General features: G+C 39.6%; 1 protein-coding gene and 1 pseudogene across 1 annotated transcript in view; both read right to left on the bottom strand.

The window, feature by feature from the left end:
* The window catches only part of CTR9 (CTR9 component of Paf1/RNA polymerase II complex), a 43,913-nt gene extending 24,352 nt beyond the window's left edge, over window positions 1–19,561 (bottom strand). Inside the window, exons 1-6 of the mRNA XM_077113990.1 lie at window positions 19,310–19,561; window positions 17,978–18,076; window positions 15,662–15,901; window positions 13,931–14,048; window positions 13,378–13,467; window positions 11,480–11,628 (exon numbers count right to left, since the gene is read on the bottom strand). Coding sequence (XP_076970105.1) covers window positions 11,480–11,628; window positions 13,378–13,467; window positions 13,931–14,048; window positions 15,662–15,901; window positions 17,978–18,076; window positions 19,310–19,354 — 741 coding nt within the window. The 5' untranslated portion in view covers window positions 19,355–19,561. The remainder of the gene's footprint in view (window positions 1–11,479; window positions 11,629–13,377; window positions 13,468–13,930; window positions 14,049–15,661; window positions 15,902–17,977; window positions 18,077–19,309) is intronic.
* LOC143645328 (U1 spliceosomal RNA) lies at window positions 2,487–2,632 on the bottom strand (annotated as a pseudogene).
* Window positions 19,562–26,304: the final 6,743 nt, after the last annotated feature.

Genomic DNA, 26,304 nt, shown 5'->3' with positions numbered 1-26,304 from the left:
AAATATAAAATTTATAAAAGTATCTCACATAACTGTGGGGATGTACAGTCCGAGATCTGTAGGGTAGACCACAAGCTGGCAGCTCTGATGTAAGTCCTCAACAACTCTCAGGAGAGGCTGGCTAGCTGAAGCAGGAAGAGTCGTCTCTTCTGAGTCTTCCTTAAAAGCCTTCTGGTGATTAGATTAAGCATCATTCACGCAGAAGACACTCCCCCTTAAGTGATTGCAAATGTAATTGCAATCAGCTGTGGATGCTGCCAACATGGTCATTATTAAAATCCATGAAACATCCTCATAGCAACAGACAGGCCAGTGCTCGCCCAACCAGACAAAAAGGCTTGACCACATGGCCAAGTTGACACATGAACCTGGCCATGACACCATGGCAATCAGCACTATCTAAACAAAGTTTGCATTAGAGTTGCCTCCAGAACAGCCTCTTGACTCCACCTGATCTATCTTGGCCACCAATGCCTCACCTTATTAGGCATCTTTAAATGTCTCTTTTCTTCCCCTTGGTCCAGAAGGTGTCAATCCCATGGTGCCAAGACCAGACATCAGAGGGAGCCATGCCCCATGCCTCCAGGAAAACATTCACCCCTGAGTGTCATGTCCCACACAGTGTGGGGGAGGGCAATGACATTGGGCCCTGAGAGATCAAGAGGCCACATGTGGGCAACAAAGAGGCCATCTGTAAAGAACTTTGAGGCCTCATTATGGGTAATCCTAGCTTCCCCCCCATAAGAAACAAGTTTCATAAAGGCAAGCCTCCAAATCAAGGGCCTTGTCCATTTTCCTGAGGGTTCCCAATGGTTGAGAGGGTACCTGGGGCTTCCCAAATGGAAAAGTTCAATAGTTCCATTTTTTACATATATTTCCCCCCACTTTGGACACTCAAGGACTCACCTCCCAATATCAGCCCACCACAGCCTGAGATGTGTCCCTGCATTTCACCAAGCTAGATAGAACTACAAGTCCTCATTCTCACTCTGGACCTCAAGAGTCTGGCTCATTCAAATGAGTTATCCAAACAAGAGACTTTCTTTTCGTTGCTACTGTGGTTGGAATTTTTCTCTTAGTTGTCTCCTCAGTTAGGTCATTACTAGTGTATAGAAACACTACTGATTTTTGCACATTAGTCTTATATCCTGCCACTCTGCTGTATTTATTAGCTCAAGTAACTTTGTTGTAGATTCCTCAGGATTTTCCAAATATATGATGATATCATCTGCAAATAATGAGAGTTTTACTTCTTCCTTTCCTATTTGGATGCCTTTTATTTTTTCTTGCCTAATAGCTCTAACTAGAACTTCTTAGCATAATGCTGAATAAGAGTAGTGACAGTAGCATCTTTATCTCATTTCCATACTTCAGGGGGAAGCTTTCAGTCACTCACCATTGAATACGATGCTGGCTGAGGGTTCTTCATACTGAGGAAATTTCCTTCCATTCCTACCTTTTGAAGTGTTTTCATCAGAAAATGACACTGAATTTTGTCAAATGCCTTTTCACGGTCAATCAAGATAATCATGTGATTTTTCCCATTTGATTTGTTAATGTGTTCTATTACATTGATGTTCTTGTGTTGAACGCTTGCATGTCTGGAATAAACCCCACTCAGTCGTAGTGTACAATTCTATTTTTTTTCCACATGGGCAGGCACTGGGAATTGAACCCGGGTCTCCGGCATGACAGACAAGAATTCTGCCACTGAGCCACTGTCACACTGCCCTATACAATCCTTTTAATGTGCCACTGGATTTGATTTGTAAGTATTCTTTTGAGGATTTCTGCATCTATATTCATTAGAAGACTGGCCTGAAGTTTTCCTTTTTTGTAGCATCTTTGTCAGGTTTTGGTATTAGAGTGATGCTTGTATCACAGAATGAGTTAGTAGTGTTCCTTTTTCTTCAATGTTTCGGAATAGTTTGAGGAGAAGCAATGTTAGTTTTTGGGGAATGTTTCATAAAATTCCACTGTGAAGTCAACTGGTCCTGGGCTTTTCTTTGTCAGAAGATTTCTGATGACTGACTGAATCTCTTTACTCATGATTGATTGTTGAGGTCTTCTATTTATTCTCCAGTTAATATAGGTTATTCATGTGTTTCTAGGAAATCGTTCATTTCATCTAAGTTGTCTAGTTTGTTGGTATAAAGTTGTTCACAGTATCTTCTCTTTTTATTTCTTCGGGTTCAGTGGCAATGACTCCCCTCTCATTTCTGATTTCACCTGCAAACGCTCTTCTTCTTTGAATTTGTCAGTCTACCTAAGGATTTATCCATCTTGTTGGTCTTCTCAAAGAACTACCTTTTGGTTTTATAGATTTTATCATTTTTTTCTTGTTCTCCAACTCATTTATTTCTGCTTTAATCTGTTATTTCTTTTCTTCTACTTGCTTTAGGGTTAGTTTACTGCTCTTTCTCTAGTTTCTTCAGTTCAATTAGGTTGTTGGTTTTAGTTCTTTCTTCCATTTTTTTTTTTTTAATCAGGGGAGAGCACAAATACAGTCCCCCACTACCACAAATAATGCAGTCGAGTTTCCCACATTTGGGGAATCTGGAGTGCAATTGATAAGCCTCACCCTGGAAAAACCACCTTCGTGATCATGGTATCTCCCCTGCCAGGTAAGTATCTTTCTTCCTTTTTAATATAGGTAATTAGACCTATACATTTCCCTCTCTGCACCACCTCCATGGATCCCATATGTTTTGATATGTTTTATTCTCATTTTCATTTGTCTCCAGGTATTTACCAATTTTTCTTGCAATTTCTTCTTTAATCCACTGATTGTTTAAGAATATATTGAGGTAAGTTCCAGTTCTTTGGGGATTATTGATTTCTAGCTTCATTCCATTATGGTCACAGAAAGTGCTTTGAATAATTTCAATCTTTTAAAATTCATTAAGACCTGCTTTGTGCCCCAGCATGTGATCTATCTTGGAGAATGTTCCATGAGCACTTGAGAAGGTGTATCTTGGTGTTTGGGTGGGGATGCAACTTTCTATAAATATGTTAGGTCTAATTCATTTATGATATTGTTTAGGTCTTCTATGATATTTCAATTTCCTTACTGATTCTCTGTCTGGATGTTTTATCTACAGAAGAGAGTTCTGTATTGAAGTATCCCACTACTATTGTAGAAATATCTATAGCTCCCTTCAATTTTGCCAATGTTTACCTCATGTAGTTTAGAGCTTCCTGACTGGATGCATAAACAATTATGACTGCTATTTCTTCTTGGTGAACTGTCCCTTTAATTAACATATAGTGTTCTCCCTTGTCTTTTATGTCATCTTTGCATTTAAATTCTATGTTGTCTATTCTAGTACAGCTTTCTTTTAGTTACAACTTGCATGGAACATCTTTTCCCATCCTTTCAAACTATTTGCATCCTTGGGTCCAAGATGAGTCTCTTGCAAGCAGCATATAGATAGACTATATTTTTAAATCCATTCTGCCAATTTGTGTCTTTTATTTGATGAGTTTAGTCCATTAACATTCAGAGTTATTACTATAAAGGGAGTTCTTGATTCAACCATCTTAGCCTTTGGTTTTCATTTGTGAGATCTATTTTTCTTTCTCTTTTTGTCTGTTAAGTTACCTTTACTGATAATTCTTCAATTTTGTGCGCCTTCCAGACGTCTCTCTCCAGTCTCTTTTTATTCAGCCGACAGAACTCCCTTTAGTATATCTAGGGCAGGTCTCTTGTTAACAAATTCTCTCAGCATTTATTTATCTGTGAAAATTTTCCTCACTTTTGAAGAACTCTGCTGGCAAGTAATTCTTTCAGAATCTGAAATACATCGTACCACTGACTCATCACCTTCATGGTTCCTGCTAAGCTGTCAGCAGTTAGTCTTATATGGTTTCCCTTATATGTGGTGATACACTTTTTTTTTATTAATAAAATTGATCAACATACAAAGTGAACATTCTTAACATATGAACATTCCATAGTTGGCGTGTAATCAATGGTTAACAATATTATCACATAGTTGTATTTCATCACCATGATCATTTCTCAGAACATTTATATCATTCCAAAAAAAGAAATAAAAAGCAAAAAAGAAAAAACTCATACATATCATACCCCTTTCACCTTCCTCTCACTGACTGATCATATTTCCCTCTACTCAATTTATTTTAACATTTTTTCTCCCTATTATTTATTTTTAATCCATATTTTTTACTCATCTGTCCATACTGTAGATAGAAGGAGTATCAGAACAAGGTTTTCACAATCATACAGTCATTTTGCGGAAGCTATATCATTATACGATCATCGTAAAGAAACATGGCTACTGGAAGACAGCTCTACAGTTTCAGACACTTCCCTCTAGCCTTTCTAATACACCTTAAACGAAAAAAGGGATATCTATAAAATGCATAAGAATAACCTCCAGAATAACCTTTCAACTCTGCTTTAAATCTCTCAGCCACTCTCACTTTATTTTGTTTCATTTCTCTCTTCCCCCTTTTGGTCAAGAAGGTTTTCTCAATCCCTTGATGCTGAGTCCCAGCTCATTCTAGGATTTCTGCCCCACGTTGCCAGGGAGGTTTACACCCTGGGAGTCATGTCCCACACAGAGACAGGGAGGGCAGTGAGTTTGCTTGCCATGTTGGCTGAGAGACAGGCCACATCTGAGCAACAAAAGAGGTTCTCTGGGGGTGACTCTTAGGCCTAATTTTAAGTAGGCTTAGCCTATTCTTTGTGGGGATAAGTTTCATATGAACAAACCCCAAGTTTGAGGGTTCAGCCTATTGTTTTTTTTTTAAGTATTTTTTTCATATATTCAGAATACATAGCGAACATTAAAAAGAAAAGGACAAATACTAATAGAAAATGGTCAAAAGTACAAATAAGTAAACCACAGAAGACAAATGCAAAAGACCAATAAAAATATAAAAGGATGCTAAATCTCTATAGTAATAAGAGAACTGTAGACAGAGAAGTATTTAAGAGCAAGGACTCTGAAGTCAGCTTGCCTGTGTTTGTTTATTAGCTTTAAATTAATTAAAAAAAATTTTTAAACATAACAACAAACACAAACATTCTTATCATATGATCATTCCATTCTACATATATAATCAGTAATTCACAATATCATCAGATAGCTGTATATTCATCATCATGATAATTTCTTAGAATATTTATATCAATTCAGAAAAAGAAATAAAAAGAAAACAGAAGAAAGTTCATACATGCCATTCCCCTTACCCTTCCGTTTCATTGATCACTAGCATTTCAATCTACTAAATTTATTTAACATTTGTTTCCCCTATTATTTATTTTTAATCCATATGTTTTACTCATCTGTCGATAAGGTAGATAAAAGGAACATCATACACAAGTTTTTCACAACCACACAGTCACACTCGAAAACTGTATCATTATACAATCATCTTCAAGAAACATGTCTGTTGGAGCACAGCTCTACATTTTCAGGCAGTTCCCTCTAGCCTCTCCATTACACCTTAACTGAACAGCTGATATCTACTTAATGTATAAGAATAACCTCCAGGATAACCCCTCGACTCTGGAATCTCTCTCTCAGCCATTGACACTATTTTGTCTCATTTGTCTCTTCCCTTGATGCTGAGTCTCAGCACATTCTAGAATTTCCGTCCCATATTGCCAGGAAGGTCCACACCCCTGGGACTCATGTCCGACATAGAGACAGGGAGGGCAGTGAGTTTGCTTGTCTTCTTGGCTGAGAGAGAGCGGCCACATCTTAGTAAACAAAAGAGGTTCTCTTGGGGGTGACTCTTAGGCCTAATTTTAAGTAGTCACAGCCTATCCTTTGCAGGGTTAAGTTTCATGTGAACAAATCCCAAGATTGGAGGCTTAGACCATTGCTTTGGTTGTCCCCACTGCTTGTGAGAATATCAAGAATTCTCCACTTGGGGAAGTTGAATTTTCGCCCATTCTCACCATTCCCCCAAGGGGACGCTGCAAATACTTTTTTATTCACTGTTCAAATCGCTCTGGGATTTATTGGGCCATCACTCTGGACAAACCTACAAAATCTCATGCCCTACTCAAGGTTACATGTACTTATGGTGTTCAGTTAAACGGTCCATATAAGTTATATTAGGAAATGCACTATTCAAATACAAATTTTGTACCAAATAAACATTTTTTTGCTTTAGTCTCACACGTTTGTTTTAAAATATGAATTACCATCTATCTTCAACACCCTGCAATACTGACATTCCTTTGTTCTTCATCATGCAAAAACATTTTTAAATTTGTACATTTAGTCACTATCATTGTATACTCCAGGCATTCCTAGAGTATATCATCTCAGTCTTCATAGTCTATCTTTCCTTCTGAATTCATTTGCATTCACTTTCCTCTTGCTGCTTTCAGGACTCTCATCTCTTCAGCATTTGATAGTCTGATTAGTATGTGTCTTGAAATGAGACTATTTAGATTTAGCCTATTCAGAGTTCATTTGGCTTAATTTGCATATTTATGTCTTTGATAAGGGCTGGGCAGTTTTTCCAAAATATCTCTTCAAATAATCTTTCTGGCCCTTTACTCTTTTCTTCCGGGACACCAATGATTCTTGTATTTGCGTATTTTGCATTGTCAACCAATTCCCTGAGATCGAATTCAAATTTTCCCATCTTTTCTGCCATTTTTCCTTTTGTGTATTGAAATTCAGTTGCTGTCCTCCAGTTCACTTCTTCTTCTTCTGCGTCTTCAAATTTTTTGTTGTAGTTTTCTTCCATATTTCCAATTTGGTCTACAGTATCTTCCAGCTCTGTGAAATCACTATTTTTCTTTCAAATTCTTCCTTATGCTCTTCTACTGTCTTCTTGATATCCTTCATGACAACACCAAACCCAATGAATTTATTTAGATTTATATGAACATCTCTGATTAGTTGTTCCAAATTCTGTCTCCTTCGGTATTTTAATTTGGTCATTTGGGTAGGCCATATCTGCCTGCATCTTCATGTGCTTTGTGATTTGCTATTTGCTTCAGGGCATCTGATTATCTTGACGAGGTTATTCTGAAAGTTGATTTCCTTCACTTGCGTAAGATTTTGCAGTTGCTCAGGTTTGCACTGAAGGTTTCCTTTGGTACTTGGTTTGTCAATAATTCCAGCCAAACCAGGACCAGTGCCTCACACAAGAAATGTAATCTTCCTTGGAAGTCTGTTTGGAGCTGGGCAGAAAAGCAGTTTGCTAGATTCCACTTTCCCTATCTTCTGACAGATGGTACTCTTGGGACACCTCTTCCCAAGCCCGCCTCTCCCCAACTGTGGTAGCCCATTTGGCTGGGACCCAACCAGGCAACCATTCAGTCAAGGCTGCAGATTTTCTTGTGTACTGGAAGCTACTGACACTGGGGTTAGGTGGTGGGCACTGTGCATCTTGGCTGATACCCCACCTGTGGGTACAATGTGTCTGGTATTTCCCAGGCTCCCGTATGGAAAGATCTCAGGCTGTGGGACTGAGAGGTTCAACTTCTCCAGCCAGTAGCCAGCCCAGGAGTGTTCTGCCTTTCACTGGCCAGCAAGACGTAGGGAACTTCTTTGACAGCTGGTCATCCTTATTTTTCAGACAAAACAGGGTTAGGTATCTGTGCCTGGGATGTAAACCAGCTCCAAGGGGCCTAGGATAGGGTCTCCTGCACTTCCCGGTGAGCCTGCAGATGGTGCTGTTTGGTGACTTAATTGTCCTCAAGAGCTGTCTGCCTCCTGGAGCCATGTTTGACCTAGCAAGGCTGAAACAGGGGATCCTGTGCCTTCACTTCAGTAGCCAAAATGTAGCTCAATGTATACTGCAGCAGAGGAGTTCTCTAGCTGCCCAAGTCTGCAGCACCCTCCAGGCAAGGATTGGGCCTCCAGCTATTTTCCTCAAGGGTAGGAGATAGGTAGCTTAGGCATTTTGAAACAGACATAAATAATATGTCCTATATATCTCATTCTTTTGCTGTTCAACACTTCTTTCTCATTAGAACAGACATTTTTATTATGTATTTTTCAGACACAGAAAATAGAAAAAAGTACAATGAACAGTCATGTACATATCACTTAGATACAATAACATTTTGCCATATGTGTCACGGACACACACATATCTACTTTTTTTTTTGGCACGGGCAGGCACCGAGAATTGAACCCGGGTTTTCTGCCTGTTGAGCCACCTTTGCACTGCCCCATAATTTTTTTTTTTAATATTTTTACTGAAAAATATCCACACACATAGAATCCAAGCATATTATATAATCAATGGCTCACAATATCATCATAATTGTGTATTCTTTACCATGATGATTTTTAAAACATTTGCATCACTCCAGAAAAAGAAATAAAAAGAAAAAAACCCAACTTATACAACCTCTCCCTCTCAATGACCCACAGTATTTCAATCTGCCCACTTTTTACCCATTATCACTTTCTATTATTTATTTATTTATTGCATGAGGAGGCACTGGAAATCAAACCTGGGTCTCCGGCATGGCAGGCAAGAATTCTGCCGCTGAGCCACCGTTGCACTGCCCTCTATTTATTTTTTATTCTTTTATTTACTTATTTTTTTTTTTACTGATTTGTCCACACCCTGAATAAAAGGAGCATCAGACACAAGGTTTTCCCAATCACAGTCACACTGTAAAAGCTACGGGAACACAGTTCAACAGCTTCAAATACTTCCCTCTAGCCACTCCAATATACCATGAACTAAAAATGGAGAGCTATATAATGCATAAGAATAACCTCCAGGATAACCTCTCAACACTGCTTGAAATCTCTGAGCCACTGAGACTTTGTCTCATTTCTCTCTTCCCCCTTTTGGTTAAGGCTTTCTCATTCCCATGATGCCAGCTCCTGGCTCATTCCCAGAAGTCAGGTCCCACATTGCCAAGGAGATTTACACCCCTGGGTGTCATGTCCCACATAGAAGGGAGAGCAGTGAGTTCACCTCCTGAGTTGGTTTATAGAGAGAGGCCACACCTGAACAACAAAAGAGGTTCTCTGGGGGTGACTCCTAGGCATAATTATCAGTAGGCTTAGCTTCTCTTTTTCAGGAAGAAGCTTCACAAGGGCAAGCCCCAAGATTGAGGGCTCAGCCTATTGAATTGGTGTCCCACTGCTTGTGAGAATATCAGGAATTCTCCAGATGGGGAAGCTGAATATTTCCTCCTTTCTCTCCAGTCCCCCAAAGGAACTTTGCAAATGCTTTTTCAAAAAAAAAAAAAAAAAGATAACATCCATGTTGCTATATGCACATCTAGATGATTGGTCTCTCTCAAAATCGATCCCACAACCACGATGCCTGGCACTCTTCTCCACATTTTCCTTTCCTCATATCTCCCTAGGGCTTCTTACAGGTTGTAGTTTAATTCTTGAATTTCACATACTTTCCTCTCATTTCTGCTCCAGGTTGTAGAGTGAAACAGACAGCAGCTTGTGCTATTTCACCATCATGACAGCAACTGGAAGACTCTTAAGATTTTTAAAAATCTATACAGCATTTGTAATTATATCCTCCTTTTTAATCCTTGAGATTGTTATGTGTGTGTAACCATTTTTCTCTTTTTATTTTGTTCATTTCGTACTAGAGAACTACTTTATTAGATTCTGTATTACATTAATAATAACTAATAACTACTTTATATAATAATAACTAATATATATATAACTGATAATATACTTTTGGTTTTATTGTCCTAGCTATCTTCTTGGTGTGACAGATATTTGAACTATCTAACAGTCTCCTACCCTGTTAACAAAATCCAGATTTTGTAGATTGTGGAGTGTGGAGATCTTTTGATTTTAGTAAAGAAAGACCCTCCACCCCATCTTCTCAACTCCAGAGGATGAATCATAATTGATTTAAACCAGTCAAGATAATTTATTCGATTTTCTGGAGATTGTTCTAAGGCAGAGAGGTACAAGGCAATATCATTTTTTAATTTATTACAACTTGGGGAGATGCTACCGGCATTTAATGTGTAGAGGCCAGGGATGCTCCTAAACATTCTATAACCTACAACACACAGAAATTATATAGCCCAGAACGTCAACGGCATCACTTCATACCTACTAGAACAGCTACTATTAAGAAAAATAAAAGAAAATAACAAGCATTGGCAAGGATGCAGAAAAATATAAACATCTATATATTGCTGGTGGGAATATAAAATGGTACAGATGTAGTGGAAAAGTTTGGCATATTCCACCTCTAGGTATATATTCAAAAAGCTAAAAGCAAGGACTTGGAAAAATATTTGTACACCAAATGTTCACAGCAGTATTATTCACAATAGTGAAACCAAGCGTCCATTGATAGATGAATGAATAAACAAAACATGGCATATTTATAAAACGAAACATTACCCAACCACAAGAAAAAATAAATGAAGTTCTGATACCTGCTACAACAAGCATGAACCTGAAGAGAGCATGCAAAACAAAATAAGCCAGACACAAAAGGACAAATATTGTATAATTACAGTTATATGAAGTGTCCAGAATAGGAAAATTCATAGAGACAGAAAGTAAATTAGTGGTTGCCAGAGGCTAAGGGAAGGAGGGAATAGGGAATGAATGCTAATAGATATGGGGTTTCTTTTTGGGGTGATGAAAATGTTCTGGAATTACACAGTGGTGATGGTTTCACAACACTGTGAATGTACTTAATACCACTGAACTGCATATATAAAAGTGGTTAAAAAGGGAAATTTTATGTTGTATATATGTTGCCACAATAAAATTTTTAACAAGTCAATAGCGCTAAGGCTAAGAACCCTGGTAATCTGATTCTGGACAATTATACAAAAGCATGATGGGGAGCTTCCTTTTCAATATAAGACAGAGCCTCTCTAAGAGAAAGCCTTCAAATCATTCCTTTCTTCCCTTCTTATAAGGCTCATATAATAATGTGACGCCTGGAGATGCAGTAGTCATCTTGTAACTGTTAGGTGACAGATACGAGGAAGAAAGTCTTCATACTAAAGAAGGAGGACAGACAGACATAAAAGTCTGGGCCCCTGATGACACTGAGGTTCCAAATCAGAGACCTTAAATGGCTGATTTAATAAATAAAAGTCTTCATGGTTTAAGTCACTGTAGTGTGTTTTTTGTTACTTTCAATTTCATACACAGATTAGATAGGGCTATAATACTTATCTGAGATTCTGAAATCCAAAAAGCCTTAAAAATTAAGGTTTATTTGTTTTTGTAATCTTAGAAAGAACTCATTTGGTGAAATAAATTCTACCTGAACTGTAAAGCTAGCCCAATCAGTGTAAAAAGTCATTCATTCTGACCAGAAATACTAGTTTGACTTCAGGATAGTGCCCTAGATTCCACTGGGGAGTTACATTTTAGGCAGCACATTCATATTACCTTTCTATAATCCAAAATATTGACTTCTGAAACACATCTGGCCTCAAGACTTTTAGACAAAGTACTATGGACCTGACAAATCAGTCACGAACTATATACTCTTTTCATTTACATACCTCTTTATTGTTGAGTTCTAGAACAGCTAGTCCAACTAATGCTCCCACACATTTGGAATTGAGTTCTAGGGCTCTGCTGAATGCCAGACGAGCTTTTTCCAATTTGTTAAGTTTCACAAAGCAATGGCCCATTCCTAAACGAACTTCCGCTTCAAAAAAAAAAACAACAAAAAAAAAACATTCAACCTATCAAACGTGGGTACTTTTAGGGTTCTAATTCAATAAAAAAAACCCTTTTCTATGATTCACAAAAGCCCTGAACTACCTACAGTAAAACTATACTTTTAGGGCGGGCAACGGTGGCTCAGCAGGCAAGAATGCTTGCCTGCCATGCCAGAGGACCCGGGTTCGATTCCCGGTGCCTGCCCATGTAAAAAAAAAAACAAACAAAAAACTATACTTTTAAAGCCCTTCTGTTATACCCCTTAGTTTATTGGAGGTTATATCATACCACACCCTGCCCTCCTTTCTCACCATAGGACAAAACAACTCTAATACTAGCATTTTTCTTGTCTTCCAATACCCTTCTTAAACTGTACCATCAACTTCTCATTTTTGAAGAGCAATTTTTAAACAGAGACTAAAAAGTTCCATTAAAGGCTTTAACTATTGTGAAATGCTCATACTGTCGTATCTCTCAGAGCTGTGCTTATAGATGGCATCTGATTTCAAAACCATATCAAAACATAATCATGTTCCTAGCTATGCCAACCTTTCCACTGGTCACTAGATCCTATCACCTCTCAGCTATTCAAGGACACTACTTTAGTAACTCTTCCTATTTTCCCTGAATCACCAAATTTTTTTACTGGATCATTCTCATAGAGATACAAACATTCTCCACATACACACACATAAAAAAAACCTCTCCTAATTCCAATTCTCTTTTCAGCTGCCAATCTACTCCTGTTGTTTTCCTTGACACAGCTCCTTAGAGATTTGTCTACACTTGCTACTTTCAATTTCTTTCCCTGTATTTTCTCAAATAAATCTAATTACAAATTCTCAGCCTTGATTTTACTCGGCCAAATAACAGAATTTGACACTGTTGGGTACTCTCTCCTTCTGGAAACACTTTACATTTGGCTTCAAGGTTAAAGCACTTACCTTGTCTCCCTCATATTCCCTGGATGCAACTCCTCAGGCTCCTTTGCTGATTTCTCATTTTCCTACACTATAAGTGTCATGGCCCTAACGCTTCATCTGATAACCTCTTTTCTACCTATACTCACTCCCCTGCTAACCTCAAGGCTTTACATACCATTTGTATGTTGATGATTTCCAAAATAAATACTTCAGCCATCTTCCCTGAACTCCAGCTTCCCGACCCCTCCACTTATATGTCTACATGGCATATCAAACTTTTCATGTCTAACACCAGTTTTTCTTGCACTTATTTTCCAAATGTAACTTCACTTTTCCAAGTACTTATGCAAAGGATTTACTTTTGATGCTGCTCGGTGATGCTTTCCCTGGTTAACTTTTCTAAGTATCCCTCCAGCATTTCTCATATCCCTTCCTGTTTTACTTTTTTTCTTAGCCCTTGCCAATGTCTAACATAATATATATCTTACTTATTTATCTTGACTATTGCCAGTCTTCTCCATTAGAAAATAATTAAGGGCAGGGACTTTTTCTCCTTTATTCATAGTTGGTGCTTGAAAAAATTTGCTAAATAAATAAGATTTAGGAAATAAATATAATGAAGTACAAGATTATAATACAACCTGCTCTCCAGCTTTTGATTCAAACATAATAAAAATCTCAATTCTGCCATTTCAGTAATCCTATAGCATCTTTTCACAGCTAACTTCATAAACAACTGCCAAATTCACAGTATTGGATAGATGATGTTAGCTTATACATACCTTAGACTTCAAATAGAGTTGTTCACTTACCTGGACATCCAGGGTTAGTACGCAAGGCTTTCTTATAGTAAGCAAGAGCACCTCTGTAATCTTTCTTGTTGAACGAAATGCAAGCTTTACCTGTAATATTTTAAAATAAGCATGCACTGTTTGATTAAAGTACACAAGTCTAATATGCTTTATACTAACTTACTTGAATGAAGTACATCTCTCAATAAGAAATACTTGAAAATGGTGACACGATTTCAGGGTAAAACTTGTTTTCCACAAAGATATATTAATTCATGCCAATAAACAGAATAATTCTGTCTTTATGTATCTATAAAATAATAACTGGAATACCTTGGAATTGTCTAAGAGAGTGTTTACTCAATCTTTAGAAATAAATTATTCCTAACTGGTAGTTTTATTTTTGCAATTTCAACAGAAATAAAAATCTGTTGTAGATAATTTCATTTTTAAGATGACAAAGCTCTTTTACTTTGTTGTCAAATTCAGTTCTCAATGAACCATTATAAAGAGATACAGTGCTGGCCTATCTTGAAAAAAACAGATTACTAACAGGGTTGCAAAAATTGCTTACCAAGAAGAGCTGGAATATTATTTGGAGACTGGTTGAGTACAAAATGAAATTGTGCATCAGCTTGATCCATTTTGTCACCTTCAAGTAGGCAGAAGCAGGCTCTTCCCAACAAATGGTTCTGAAAAAGTACTGGATCCTTTTAGACTTTCTTTTACCAAGAACTAATCACAATTTAACAAGAACGTGCCAGACTAAAATGAAAATCACAGAGTTTAAGGAGACAGAGCATCATGCACATTTCTTTATCAACTGCAATGTGTTTAAACTCCCGATTAGCAATTCTTAATGATAAATTGAGAAATTATCCTAAAAAGCAAGTCTTCTGTGCTAATAACAATGACAACAAGAAAAGTCTATATTCCTTAGTTTGGTTGAAATCCACCTGGAGATGCTGGAATTGCTGGTTCAATATGTGGACAAAAAGTTCTCTGTATTAATTAATTTTTAATTTTTAAAAAATTTTTTATTATGAAAGACAGCATATATACAAAAAAGCAATAAATTTCAAAGTACACCACAACAATTAGTTATAGAACAGATTTCAGAGCTTGGTATGAGTTACACTCCCACAATTTTAGGTGTTTCCTTCTAGCTGCTTTAAGACATTGGACACTAAAAAAATATTAATATGATACAGCAGTCATATTATTTGTTAAATCCTGTCTTCTTTGTTGTAACTCCCCTTCTCCTCTGATCTTTCTCCCAGTCTTTAGAAGTATTTGAGCCATGCCCATTTCAACTTCTTCATGTTGGAAAGGGCTGTCAGTAACACGGGATAGGGGATGGAACTAGTTGATGTTCTGGAAAGGTTGGCCCCTCTGAGTTTCAGGACTTACTTGACCTAGGAACCCATCTGGAGGTTGTATAAGTTTCTGAGAAATAATCTTAGTACATGCAAGTTTTGTAGAATCTCAGAGACCTAGGTTTAGGGTTTAGAGGAATGCTTTTGGTTGGGGGTTGGCACACCATGGTAAACAGCAATATCTAGCTAAAGCTTGCATAAGAGCAGCCTCCAGAATAGCCTCTCGACTAATCTGAACTCTCTCAGCCACTAAAACCTTATTGTGCTACAATTCCTTTCCCTCTTTTGGTCATGAAGGTGTTATTGATCCCATGGTGCCAGGGCCAGGCTCATCCTTGGAAGTCAAAACCCACAATACCAAGGAGACTTTCACCCCTGGATGTCATGTCCCATGTAGGGGGAGGGTAATGATTTTACCTACAAAGTTGGGCTTAGAGAGAAAGTTCACATCTGAGCAACAAAAGAGGTCTTCTGAAAGTAACTCAGGCATAACTATAGACAGGCTTATGTTCGCTGCTACATAAATAAGCTTCACAAGAGCAAGCCTCAAGATCAAGCCTTGGCTCACTGACTTGGGAGTCCCTCACATTTGAGACAATATCAGCAGTTTCGCCAGTGGTAAAGTTTAATAGTTTCATATTTTCTCTCCCATCCCTCAAGGGACTTTGGCAATACATTTCTATTACTTGCTCAACATACCAGGATAAAAACTTTCATATGCTAAATTTTCCCTAATTACCTCAACAGTTCAAGCTATTGAGGTAATCTGGGAAATTTAATGGAGTCTTTTTGCTTTTTGACAATTTTTATCAACGTTATTTCAAGAAAATTATTTTAAAAAAATCTTGTTGCCTATCATCACGTTTTGCTCTGAGGTGGTATTTTTTTTTGTCCCTTTCATAAATTCAAAGAAATGTGACTTATGTTACCTGATCATACATAATAATTTTATCAGCCATCGTATACAACAGGGTTGCCTGTGTAATAAGATCCTTCTTATTGTCCTTATTCTTTTCCTTCCGAGCCTGTTGCACATAGTAGGCTGCCAATGTATCCAAGCAAGTCATCTGATCTTTTTCATGATCTCTATAGTCCAAATTGCCATCTATACGTGCTGCTTCCAACAACTTTACAAACTCTTCTGTTTTTCCTTGCTTGTAATATTCCAGCTATAACGAAAAGGATCAAATTAGAATTACTAATGCATGTGTCCATATAGATGTTTTTAGCAGTTTGATTTGCAACATACAAAAACTGGAAACAATTAAAATGTACATCAACAGATGAATGGATTAAAAAATGTAGTGAAGCCATGCTATGGATATTACTCAGCAATAAAAAAGAACTATTGATACATGCTAAAACATGGTTAAATCTCAAAATAATTATGCTAAGCACAAGAACTCAGACCAAAAGAGTACACGCTGATTCAATTTATATAAAATTCTAGAACATGAAAATTAAAGTTTGGTGACAAAAAGCAATCAGTGGGAACCAGAAGATCAGTGGGATCAAGGAGAAAGGCAGGAGGAAATTTTGGGTGCTGACATATATTTATTATCCTGATAGTGGCAACGGTTTTGAATGCCAAAGTTTATCAAAAGACACACTCAGATATGTGCAGTTTATTGTAGGCCCATTAAACCTTACAAAAGCGGCTTAAAAAAAAAAAAGCACTCAACTTACTTCTTCCTTACCAATAATAGATTTTAAACTAAATCGTAAACAAGGAGAGCCCAAAAGGATGAGACGTAGCAATAATATGAGGTATAAAGAATCCTAGACAAAAAACTTGGGTTCTCCTTCTGGAGCTATCAAAAATTATCTGTCACTTTGGGCATGCTAAATAACCTTGCTGGGCCAGTTTCATTTTCAAATAATGAAAGGAATATTTCATCATCCACTGACCACATACTATGGCCACATATGTGGAGCTTTGCATACATTATCTCTAAGCTGTACAACCACTCATGAAGCAGGTACTAACATCCCTATATTCTAGAAGATAAGGAAACAGGATCAGAAAAAGTTAAATCATTTGCCTAAGATCATACAGCCAAGCTGGGAGTTGAACAAAGTCTTTCTAAATTCAAAGCCTTCATTCTTCCCTCTTTAACACCTTATATCTAATATTGTTTCATCAATTTATTCTATCACAGATGCCATGCTAATTCTCCAATATTCCAACTTTTGTATAAGTGCCATTAAAGGAAGCATATGTACCCCCCAAAAAAAAAAATCTAAGTTCCTTACTGATTTTAAAAAATGTATGACAAGGATTAATGGCTTATTCTCCATGGAAAAAGAAAAATTGGTATTTCAATTCAGGAAGACATAGTTCGTCATGAAAATATTCATCTGTAAATGCATATCTAAAGGAAAGAAACTCTTAAGAGTAGGTTTGAGCACTGGATATAAGCCTAGCTCCAAGGCTACTTATCTGGTCCTCCAAGAAAATATAAGGTAGCCTATCTTTTCATCAAAGTTCATGCTGTGGCATACATGCTTAGGAATAATAATTAGTGTATTTATCTTACCTATTTCCATAAAAAGGAAAAAACATGACACAGCTGGAGCTAGTGTATGTGTATTGTAGGCTTTTGTAGTGATTTTCCTCAGAACGTCCATCCCATTCATGTTATGGAGAGGACCAAAGACAAAAACCTTAAGCCCAAGATAAACTTCACACCAAAAGGTTTATTTACTTATTTATTTACATGGGCAGGCACTGGGAATCGAAGCCAGGTCTCCAGCATGCCAGGTGAGAACTATGCCACTGTGCCACCATTGCCCACCCCACACCAAAAGGTTTTTATCACAAGCTCTTTCTAGAGTATTTTATGGGCAGTGTTTTACTATTACGGAAGCAAATGTTTATTAGCAATGTTTACACTGTAGTACCTTGCTTTTTCTCAGTTAATCTATAAACCATAAACCAGTCATCAATAAATAAAAACTAAATAATCAAATACTCACTAACTCAATATACAGTAGTCTTTTAGTTTAAATGAATTGTGCCTTTACCAACACATACACAAATTTACCATGTGAATTAGCACATCATTTGTGAAACCGGACTTACTGTTCCACAAATGGTGAGACAATTACCTTCCGTAGACATGGTATGGTTATTTATCATGCACCCAAGCTGGCTATTACAATGTCTGAAAACAAAAGGACACATTTTTTTTCCAGTCAACAAATTAAAAAAATATATTTGTTTTGTGAATTTTGTGAATACTGACCGCTAAAGCAATCCATATGTGCAGCTGTGTGTGTTCCTGTTTCAGAATACTTATAACTTCATCTCCCTCCGGTAACTGATCGAAGTCAAGTTCAATGACCTAAAACACAAAATATAGGTTTTAACTCTTTCTTTTTTAAATTCACAATTCTCATTTGCTGCTTTTCTTAAATATGCATCCATATGCACACACAGGGTTTGTGTTCACCTTCAATAGGACTGAACTACTACATGTAAAGAAATGTTTAATGGAACACACAATAAATAGATTATACTACAATATTAAAGTAAAATCACAGAGAAGCAAACAGACCCAGCTAGCTGTCTCCAAAGCACTAGAACCACTCAATGCCACAAAAGCTTCACATACTCAAAATTAACAAAACAAAAACCCTGCTTAACATATATATATAAGTAAGGTAAGTACACCAGAGACTCTGATGTCTTAAGTTTTACAGCTTGCAAAGCACAACCCGGGAGGCAATGAAAAGTTGACTGCACTTATGGAGGTGTCAGACACTCTTGAATGTGGGCACAAAAATAATAATAGGAAAATGTTCTGGAATTAGATAGTGATGATGGTTACACTGCTTTGTGAACATACTAACGCCAATGAATCTTATGATATGTGAATTATGTTTCAATTAAGGAATGAAAGAAATAGAATTGCTAATATCCAGTTAAGACCTAACATTAATGCAGAGCTTTACTTAGACAAACCATAGGCCAGCCACGAATGAGTGGTTAGGAAGGAAGAAGGACTAATTTTATCTGTGTATAGTAGCAGCTTCTCCTTAGACACGGGTGTCTAAGCTATATCTTCGGGTTCCTATCTCGTTGTGGAAATCACAGGTCATTAGATTATTTTGCTGTGTGTCCTGTACGGTGGAAATAGCGCACAACGACACACTAGATTTTCTAGGATAGAAGGGGCGAAATCCTGTATATTCCAATGAAAAGGTACCTAGCTTAACGGGCATACAGACCACGGTGGCATTAGCACCCATCCCTGTAACCTGTTACATCATTGTTTATCTGGCACTCTCACCCCCCTGGGTTCCTAGTTTAGGAAAAATACGGAGTACTGTCAAATTCGAACAGGTTGAGGGGAACTTTCAAGAACTCTTCGGAGTGGCCCCAAGCCTGTGGGGACTTGGGTGTTGTCAGTCTGGAGGGTGCAGGGCTGGGGAAAAAAAGTGACCAGAGCTTTGGCAGGGAATACTGGGCTGGGCTCCTGGGGCAGGACAGTCCTTCTGCTGCGGAAACAAAGTTGACTGAAGGCGGTGTTCTTTCAAGTTCAAGGCTTCCACCCTCCCCCATACCTGACACTTACCTCGTCAGTGTCCCGGAGGGGAATTTCGATAGAGCCCCGCGACATGATGAGATTAAAGGGCGAGCAGGCGCCCTGGCCCGGCCCTCCGCAGCCGGTAGCTCTTGCTTTTGGCTCTTTTAGAGATTATAACCACCGCCCCGAGGCGCCGCCAGCCCTCGGTATTCTCCTTCCCGTCAGCCGCTCAAACAAGGAGAAGCCGAGAGTGTCCGGACACTTCCGGCGTCCCCACCCCCTGCCCCGGAAGGGTTCTCCGCCGGAAGGTGCGTGCAACTGGCTGGCTCCGCCTCTGGCTCGGATATTTCCCTTACTTTGGGAATGTGCTCCAATGTGCTGCTTCGCGGTATGGTGTAAGAGCATTGTTTACAGTCATTGCCGTAAATCGGCATAAAAGCACGCTACAGCGGGCAGGACGACGAACGCGACGCGAGTTGGGGATCTGGTCACTGACCGACCTGGGCCCTCTGATCATTCGCGCAATTCTGAGCGCCAGACCCCGCCTCTGAGCTCTGGATTTGGCCTCTGTGGGATGGGCCTGGCGAACCTTGCTTTCTTTTCAGGATTGTGAATGGTTCAAACGTTTATTCCTCAGCCCAATCGTTGGCTTATCGCTTAGCACCTATTACGTGCGTGAGAGCCTTACCCGTGATGCCTTCACATCTAGTTTAAATGTAAATGTTAACAATGAGTCTTGTAGTCATTGTGATAATTCATGTATTTTATTTTTTATTTAAAAAAGCTCTTTGAAGTATATAAGGATGTGTTAGATTTGTGGCTTAAGGAAATTGTACAAGAATTTGATTAGGGTTAACTTTGGATTTTAGAATTTGATTAAACACTGTTTTGCGTTTTGATTACATAATAGAATGTGATTACGTTGCAATCAGTGTTTTTTTTTAAATTAAATTAGAGAAGAATCTGATTACCTCTCAAATGTTTCTCAGATATATCCCCTTCTTTTCATCTCTACCACCTTCTTTCAAGCCCAAACCTCTATCACCACTCCCCAGGAAACCAGGATAGTCTCTGGTTGACCTAACACTTCATCCACTCTTGCCCCAAACTCCAAAAAGGCTTTAACCATGTTACACATTTTGAACAATACCAACTACGCTGGTTTGAAAGGATGTAGGTCCCCTAGAAAAGGCATGTTTTATCTAAATCCCATTTTGTAAAAGAATAATCCCTATTCAGTACTGTGTGTAAATAGATCATCTCCCTGGGGATGTAACCCAATCAAGAGTGGTTGTTAAATTGGATTAGGGGAGATATGTCTCCACCCATTTGGGTGGGTCTTGATTAGTTTCTGAAGTCCTATAGAAGAGGAAACGTTTTGGGAGATTCAGAGAGAGATTTCTGAGAGAGCAGAGAATGACCTAGCCATGAGAAGCAGAGTCCACCAGCAAGTGACATTTGGAGATGAAGAGGGAAAATGCCTCCTGGGGAGCTTCATGAAACAGGAAGCCAGGAGAAGAAGCTAGCAGATGATGCCATGTTCACCGTATGCCCTTCCAGATGAGAGAGAAGCCCTGACCATGTTTGCCATGTGCCTTTCCACTTGAGAGAGAAACCCTGAACTTCATCGGCCTTCCTGAACCAAGGTATCTTTCCTTGAATGCCTTAGATTGGACATGTCTATAGACTTGTTTTAATTGGGACATTTTCTTGGCCTTAAAACTGTAAACTAGCAACTTATTAAATTCCCGTTTTTAAAAGCCTTTCCGATTCTGGTATATTGCATTCCGGCAGCTAGCAAACTAGAACACTAACTGATGTTTGTCTTTCCGCATTCCTCCACACCTTTTAGAGGAAATTTTTTTTTTTTACAAACATTCCTATTTTGATCATTCCGTTCTACATATATAATCAGTAATTCACAAGATCATCACATAGTTGCATATTCATCGTCATGATCATTTCTTGGAACATTTGCATCTATTCAGAAAAAGAAATAAAACGAAAACAGAAAAAAAATTCATAAATACCATACCCCTTACACCTCCCTTTCATTGGTCACTAGCATTTCAAACTAAATTTATTTTAACATTTGCTCCTCCTATTATTTATTTTTATTCCATATGTTCTACCCGTGTGTTGACAAGGTAGATAAAAGGAGCATCAGATGCAAGGCTTTCACAATTACACAGTCACATTATGAAAGCTATGTCATTATACAATCATCTTCAGGAAACATGGCTACTGGAACACAGCTATGCATTTTCAGGCTATTCTCTCCAGCCTCTCCATTACATCTTGAATAACAAGGTGATATCTACTTTTTTTTTACCACTTTTTTAAAATTTATTTTTAACTTTTTTTATTAATTAAAAAATTAACAAACAAAACATTAAGAGATCATTCCATTCTACATATACAATCGGTAATTCTTAATATCATCACACAGTTGCATATTCATCATTTCTTAGAACATTTGCGTCAATTTAGAAAAAGAAATAAAAAGACAACAGAAAAAGAAATAAAATGATAACAGAGAAAAAAGAAGATTATACATACCATACCCCTTACCCCTCGCTTTCATTTACCACTAGCATTTCAAACTAAATTTATTTTAACATTTGTTCCCCCTATTATTTATTTTTATTCCATATGTTCTACTCTTCTGCTGATATAGTAGCTAAAAGGAGCGTCAGACACAAGGTTTTCACATTCGCAGAGTCTCATTGTGAAAGCTTTATCATTGTTCAATCATCATCAGGAAACATGGCTACTGGAACACAGCTCTACATTTTCAGGCAGTTCCCTCCAGCCTCTCCACTACATCTTGAACAACAAGGTGATATCTACTTAATGCATAAGAATAACCTCCAGGATAACCTCTCAACTCTGTTTGGAATCTCTCAGCCATTGACACTTAGTCTCATTTCACTCTTCCCCCTTTGGTCGAGAAGGTTCTCTCAATCCCTTGATGTTAATTCTCAGCTCATTCTAGGGTTTTTTCTCAGTCCCTTGATGCTGAGTCTCAGCTCATTCCAGGATCTCTGTCCCACGTTGCCAGGAAGGTCCACACCCCTGGGAGTCATGTCCCATGCAGAGAGGGGAAGGGTGGTGAGACTGCTCGTTGTGTTGGCTGGAGAGAGAGGCCACATCTGAGCAACAAAAGAGGGTCTCTTGGGGGTGACTCTTAGGCCTAAATTTTAAGTAGACTTGACCTATTCTTTGTGGGGTTAAGTTTCATGTGAACAAACCCCAAGACTGGGGGCTCAGCCTATACCTTTGGTTGTCCACAGTGCTTGTGAGAATATCAAGAATTCAACTTGGGGAAGTTGAATTTCTCCCCACTCTCACCATTCCCTGAAGGGGGCTTGCAAATACTTTTCCAGTCACTGATCAAATCACTCTGGGATTCATCGGGGCATCACTCTGGACAAACCAACAAAATCTCCTATGCTACCTGAGATTCCAAGTACTTATGGCATTCACTCAAACTATCTACATGAGTTATATTAGTAAATGCTCTAGTCAAAATATAAATTTTGTAACAAATAAGCATTTTTTGTTTTAGTCTCACACATAACGTGACATTTTAAAGTATTAATTATCATCTATTTTCAACACCCTGCAATAATGACATTCCTTTGTTCTTCCTCAGGCAAAAACATTTCTTAAATTTGTACATTGTACATTTCACTACTATTATACACTCTAGGCATTCCTAGATTATACCATCTCAATCTTTACCATCTATCTTTCTTTCTGATTTCATTTATGTCCCCAGTCCTCCCTCTATCATTCTCACATGCAGGTTCATTCAGTGTTTTAACATAATTACATTACTGTTAGGTAGTATTGTGCTGTCCATATCTGAGATTTTATATTCAGTCCTGTTGCACAATCTATATCCCTTCAGCTCCAATCACCCAATATCTCACCCTATTTCTATCTCCTGATGGTCTCTGTTACCAAGGAAATATTCTAAGTTTATTCACTAACGTCAGTTCATGTCAGTGAGACCATACAGTATTCGTCCTTTTGTTTCTGGCTAATCACGCTCAGCATAATGTCCTTAAGGTCCATTCATGTTGTTACATACTTCATAACGTTATTCTGTCTTACAGCTGCATAATATTCCATCTTATGCAAATGTCACAATTTGTTTAGTCAACTGTCTGTTGATGGACATTTTGGCTGTTTCCATCACTTGGTAATTGTTAATAATGCTACTATAAACATATAAATGTCCATTTGTGTCCTTGCCCTCGTGACCTTTGAGTAGAGACAGCATATACATGGGTCCTGTTTTTTAAACCATTCTGCCAGACTACGTCTTTTGATTGGAGAGTTTAATCCATTAACATTCAGTGTTATTACTGTATGGATAGTACTTTCTTCTACTATTTTGCCTTCTGGATTTTATATGTCATATCTAATTTTCCTTCCTTTTACCTTTACTCATAGTCTTCCTTTCTACACTCTTCTCCACACCTCTCTCTTCTGTCTTTGTATCTGTCTCTAGTGTTCCCTTTAGTATTTCTTTCAGAGCTGGTCTCTTGGTCACAAATTCTCTCAGTGATTTTTTGTCTGAAAATGTTTTCATTTCTCCCTCATTTTTGAAGGACAATTTTGTCCGCAGCCGTCTCGTTCGGCTTCTGATCCCCGGCCGGCGAAGGGAACAGGAGGGGAGAAAGAGACAGACGCAGGCAAACCGACTCGAGTGATAAACACGGGTTCGAGGCACGCAGCGGTTGTGAGCACAGACCTTTACTGGAGTTAAGCTTGCATTCTCTGTTACAGGTTCCACGCGGGACAGAATACCCCGCGGGGGAACAACCTCTATGCGGCCGTCAGGTACGGCTCCCTGTGGGTCGTCTCCACCCACCCTGTCCGGGTAACCTCTTATATACTGTGCCCAAACCCAATAGGTTAGTGCCACGTATACAGAGGTGATTGGAAGATAGGGTTGGTGGGCGCATACGTCATACGCGGAAACAGGATGCGGGCGCCATCTTGACTCACTCGATGGGCGGGGGGAACTCTAGAGCAGGCTGCAGCGCGTCCACTAGGCCTGACCCGGGAGGCGGCTCTCCACATCTCCCCCTTTTTTATTATTTTTGGTCCGTAGACCCTTTCTTAGACCCAGTGTCTCCATTGATGAGTGAGCTCCCGTGAGCTTGATTAGCCCACTACTTGTTTTGGTGCTTTGGGGAGTCTGGACTAGGCTTGCTAGGCACCAACCAGAGTGCACTCCTCATATAGAGACCGGAGAGCCCGTGAACTGGAAACCACGTGACTCTCCCTGCAGTGCTTCGCCTCGCAACTGGGCTAAGCGGGGCTCAGGAGAGCGGCAACCAGAGTCGAGGGTGTCACTAGATGTCTCTGTGCAATGGCCGGAGTCTAGTCTGGCCAGGACCGTGACTCTGCCGTAGAGATCATCCTTTAGACAAAAATTATGACTTCTGGTGCCGCCTTTTACACCCGGGACACGGCCATGGGCTTTGCAGCAGACCTTACTTTCGAGCGTCCCGCCTTGAGTGGCCGTGACGGGCCACGCAGTGGGGGGGAGGACAGGGCTACGGTGCGGGTGTCGCCAGGGGCATCAGGGGCAAGTGACATAGCCAACATAGTGGTGACGCGTAGCTGTTGCTGCGTCTGGAACAAGCGTTCTAACAAACATTTAACAATGAGCAGAGTTACTAAGAGTCCCACTGCTAAAAGAATCCAAGTGGTCAACCTGGGCCAAGAGAACCATGAGGTGACTTGGTCCCACAGTAGCTCGTAGTGGGAAAAGTGGGGTTAAAGCTAGTTTCTCTTCTACTCGGTCGGAGGGTCACTTGCACTGTTGTTGTCATCTTTTCGGTCGTCGCCATCATCAGCAGAGTTGGAGACCGGATCTGGTGGCTCTGGTTGGAGGCTTATCAATTTTCTGGGCAACAGTTCCTTGGCGTCCTCGGGCGACGTCACGGTTCTCACCAGTCTTTCTGGAACCCACACAGGTTGACGTCCTGGCTCCTGGGGAAAAACACAAACAGAGCCTCTGGCCCAGCTGAGCACTGGGTCAGGGCCTTGCCATTGTCCTGACAGGACATCCTTCCATATAATATGCTCCCGAACCGGAGCTGGAGCCGTCCGTGTATACGGTGGGGGCGCTCGCTAGTGGCTCAGGTGAAGTCATTTTAGGAAAGATTACTGGGTGTCGGGTAACGAATTGTAAGATGGGATCTTTTGGGTATTGATTGTCAATACCTCCTAAAAAGGTACATCGGAGAATGGCCCATTGATCTATGCATCCAGTGAGTATCTCAAGTTGCTGGGAAGAGTAAGGTACTCTGAGGTTTTCAGGTTGCTGGCCGAAATGTTGTATGGCCCTTTTAATTGATTCTAAGGCCAGATCTGCAACAGCTGTAGGATAGTGCTCTAGGACCTTTTTTGGGGAAACTCCAGGGTGAACCCAGAGTAATGGTTCTTGCTGCCATAGCACTGCCGTGGGCTGTAACTCTGTCGGCAGCACGCAGGCTTCAAAAGGCTCACTGGGGTTTATTCTTTTCAGAGTAGCGCTGCTGAGCGCCTGCTCCACTCGGGCGGGGGGCACGGCCGTAACTGCCCCTCCCCTGACCAGCCTGCTGGGGGTTTCGGGTCTAGCAAAGGAGGGCCACTGTAATTACCTAATTCGGCCACCAGAGGGAGCCCGTGGTGAGGGTTTTTGGCGAGATCACCAAAACCATTCACCGGAAGCCGCTGCGCCCCTGCAGCAGGCGCTGGCGGGGCGGAAGGCTGCGTGGGTGAGACAGGGGGCCTCCCCCAATCGATCAGCGGAGGCGCGTCTGCACCCTCGGTCTCATCACCATCTGACTCTGAGTCAGAGGTGTCTGAACTATCGCTTGACTCTGGCGGCTTGCCTTTACGGGAGCCGTCCGCAGACGAAACTGACTGAGTTTCTTGGAGCGCGTGCCGTGCCTGCAGCAGGGCGGAAGACGGACTGAGGCCTGAAGTAGACTCTGCCTCAGGGCAAGCACGGACGGTTTCCCAGATAGGGACCAGGA

The sequence above is a fragment of the Tamandua tetradactyla genome, chromosome 8 (genome assembly GCF_023851605.1).
Source record: "Tamandua tetradactyla isolate mTamTet1 chromosome 8, mTamTet1.pri, whole genome shotgun sequence".
NCBI lineage: Eukaryota > Metazoa > Chordata > Mammalia > Pilosa > Myrmecophagidae > Tamandua > Tamandua tetradactyla.
The sequence above is the reverse complement of the archived record's forward strand: the minus strand, read 5'-3'. Positions and strand labels throughout refer to the sequence as shown.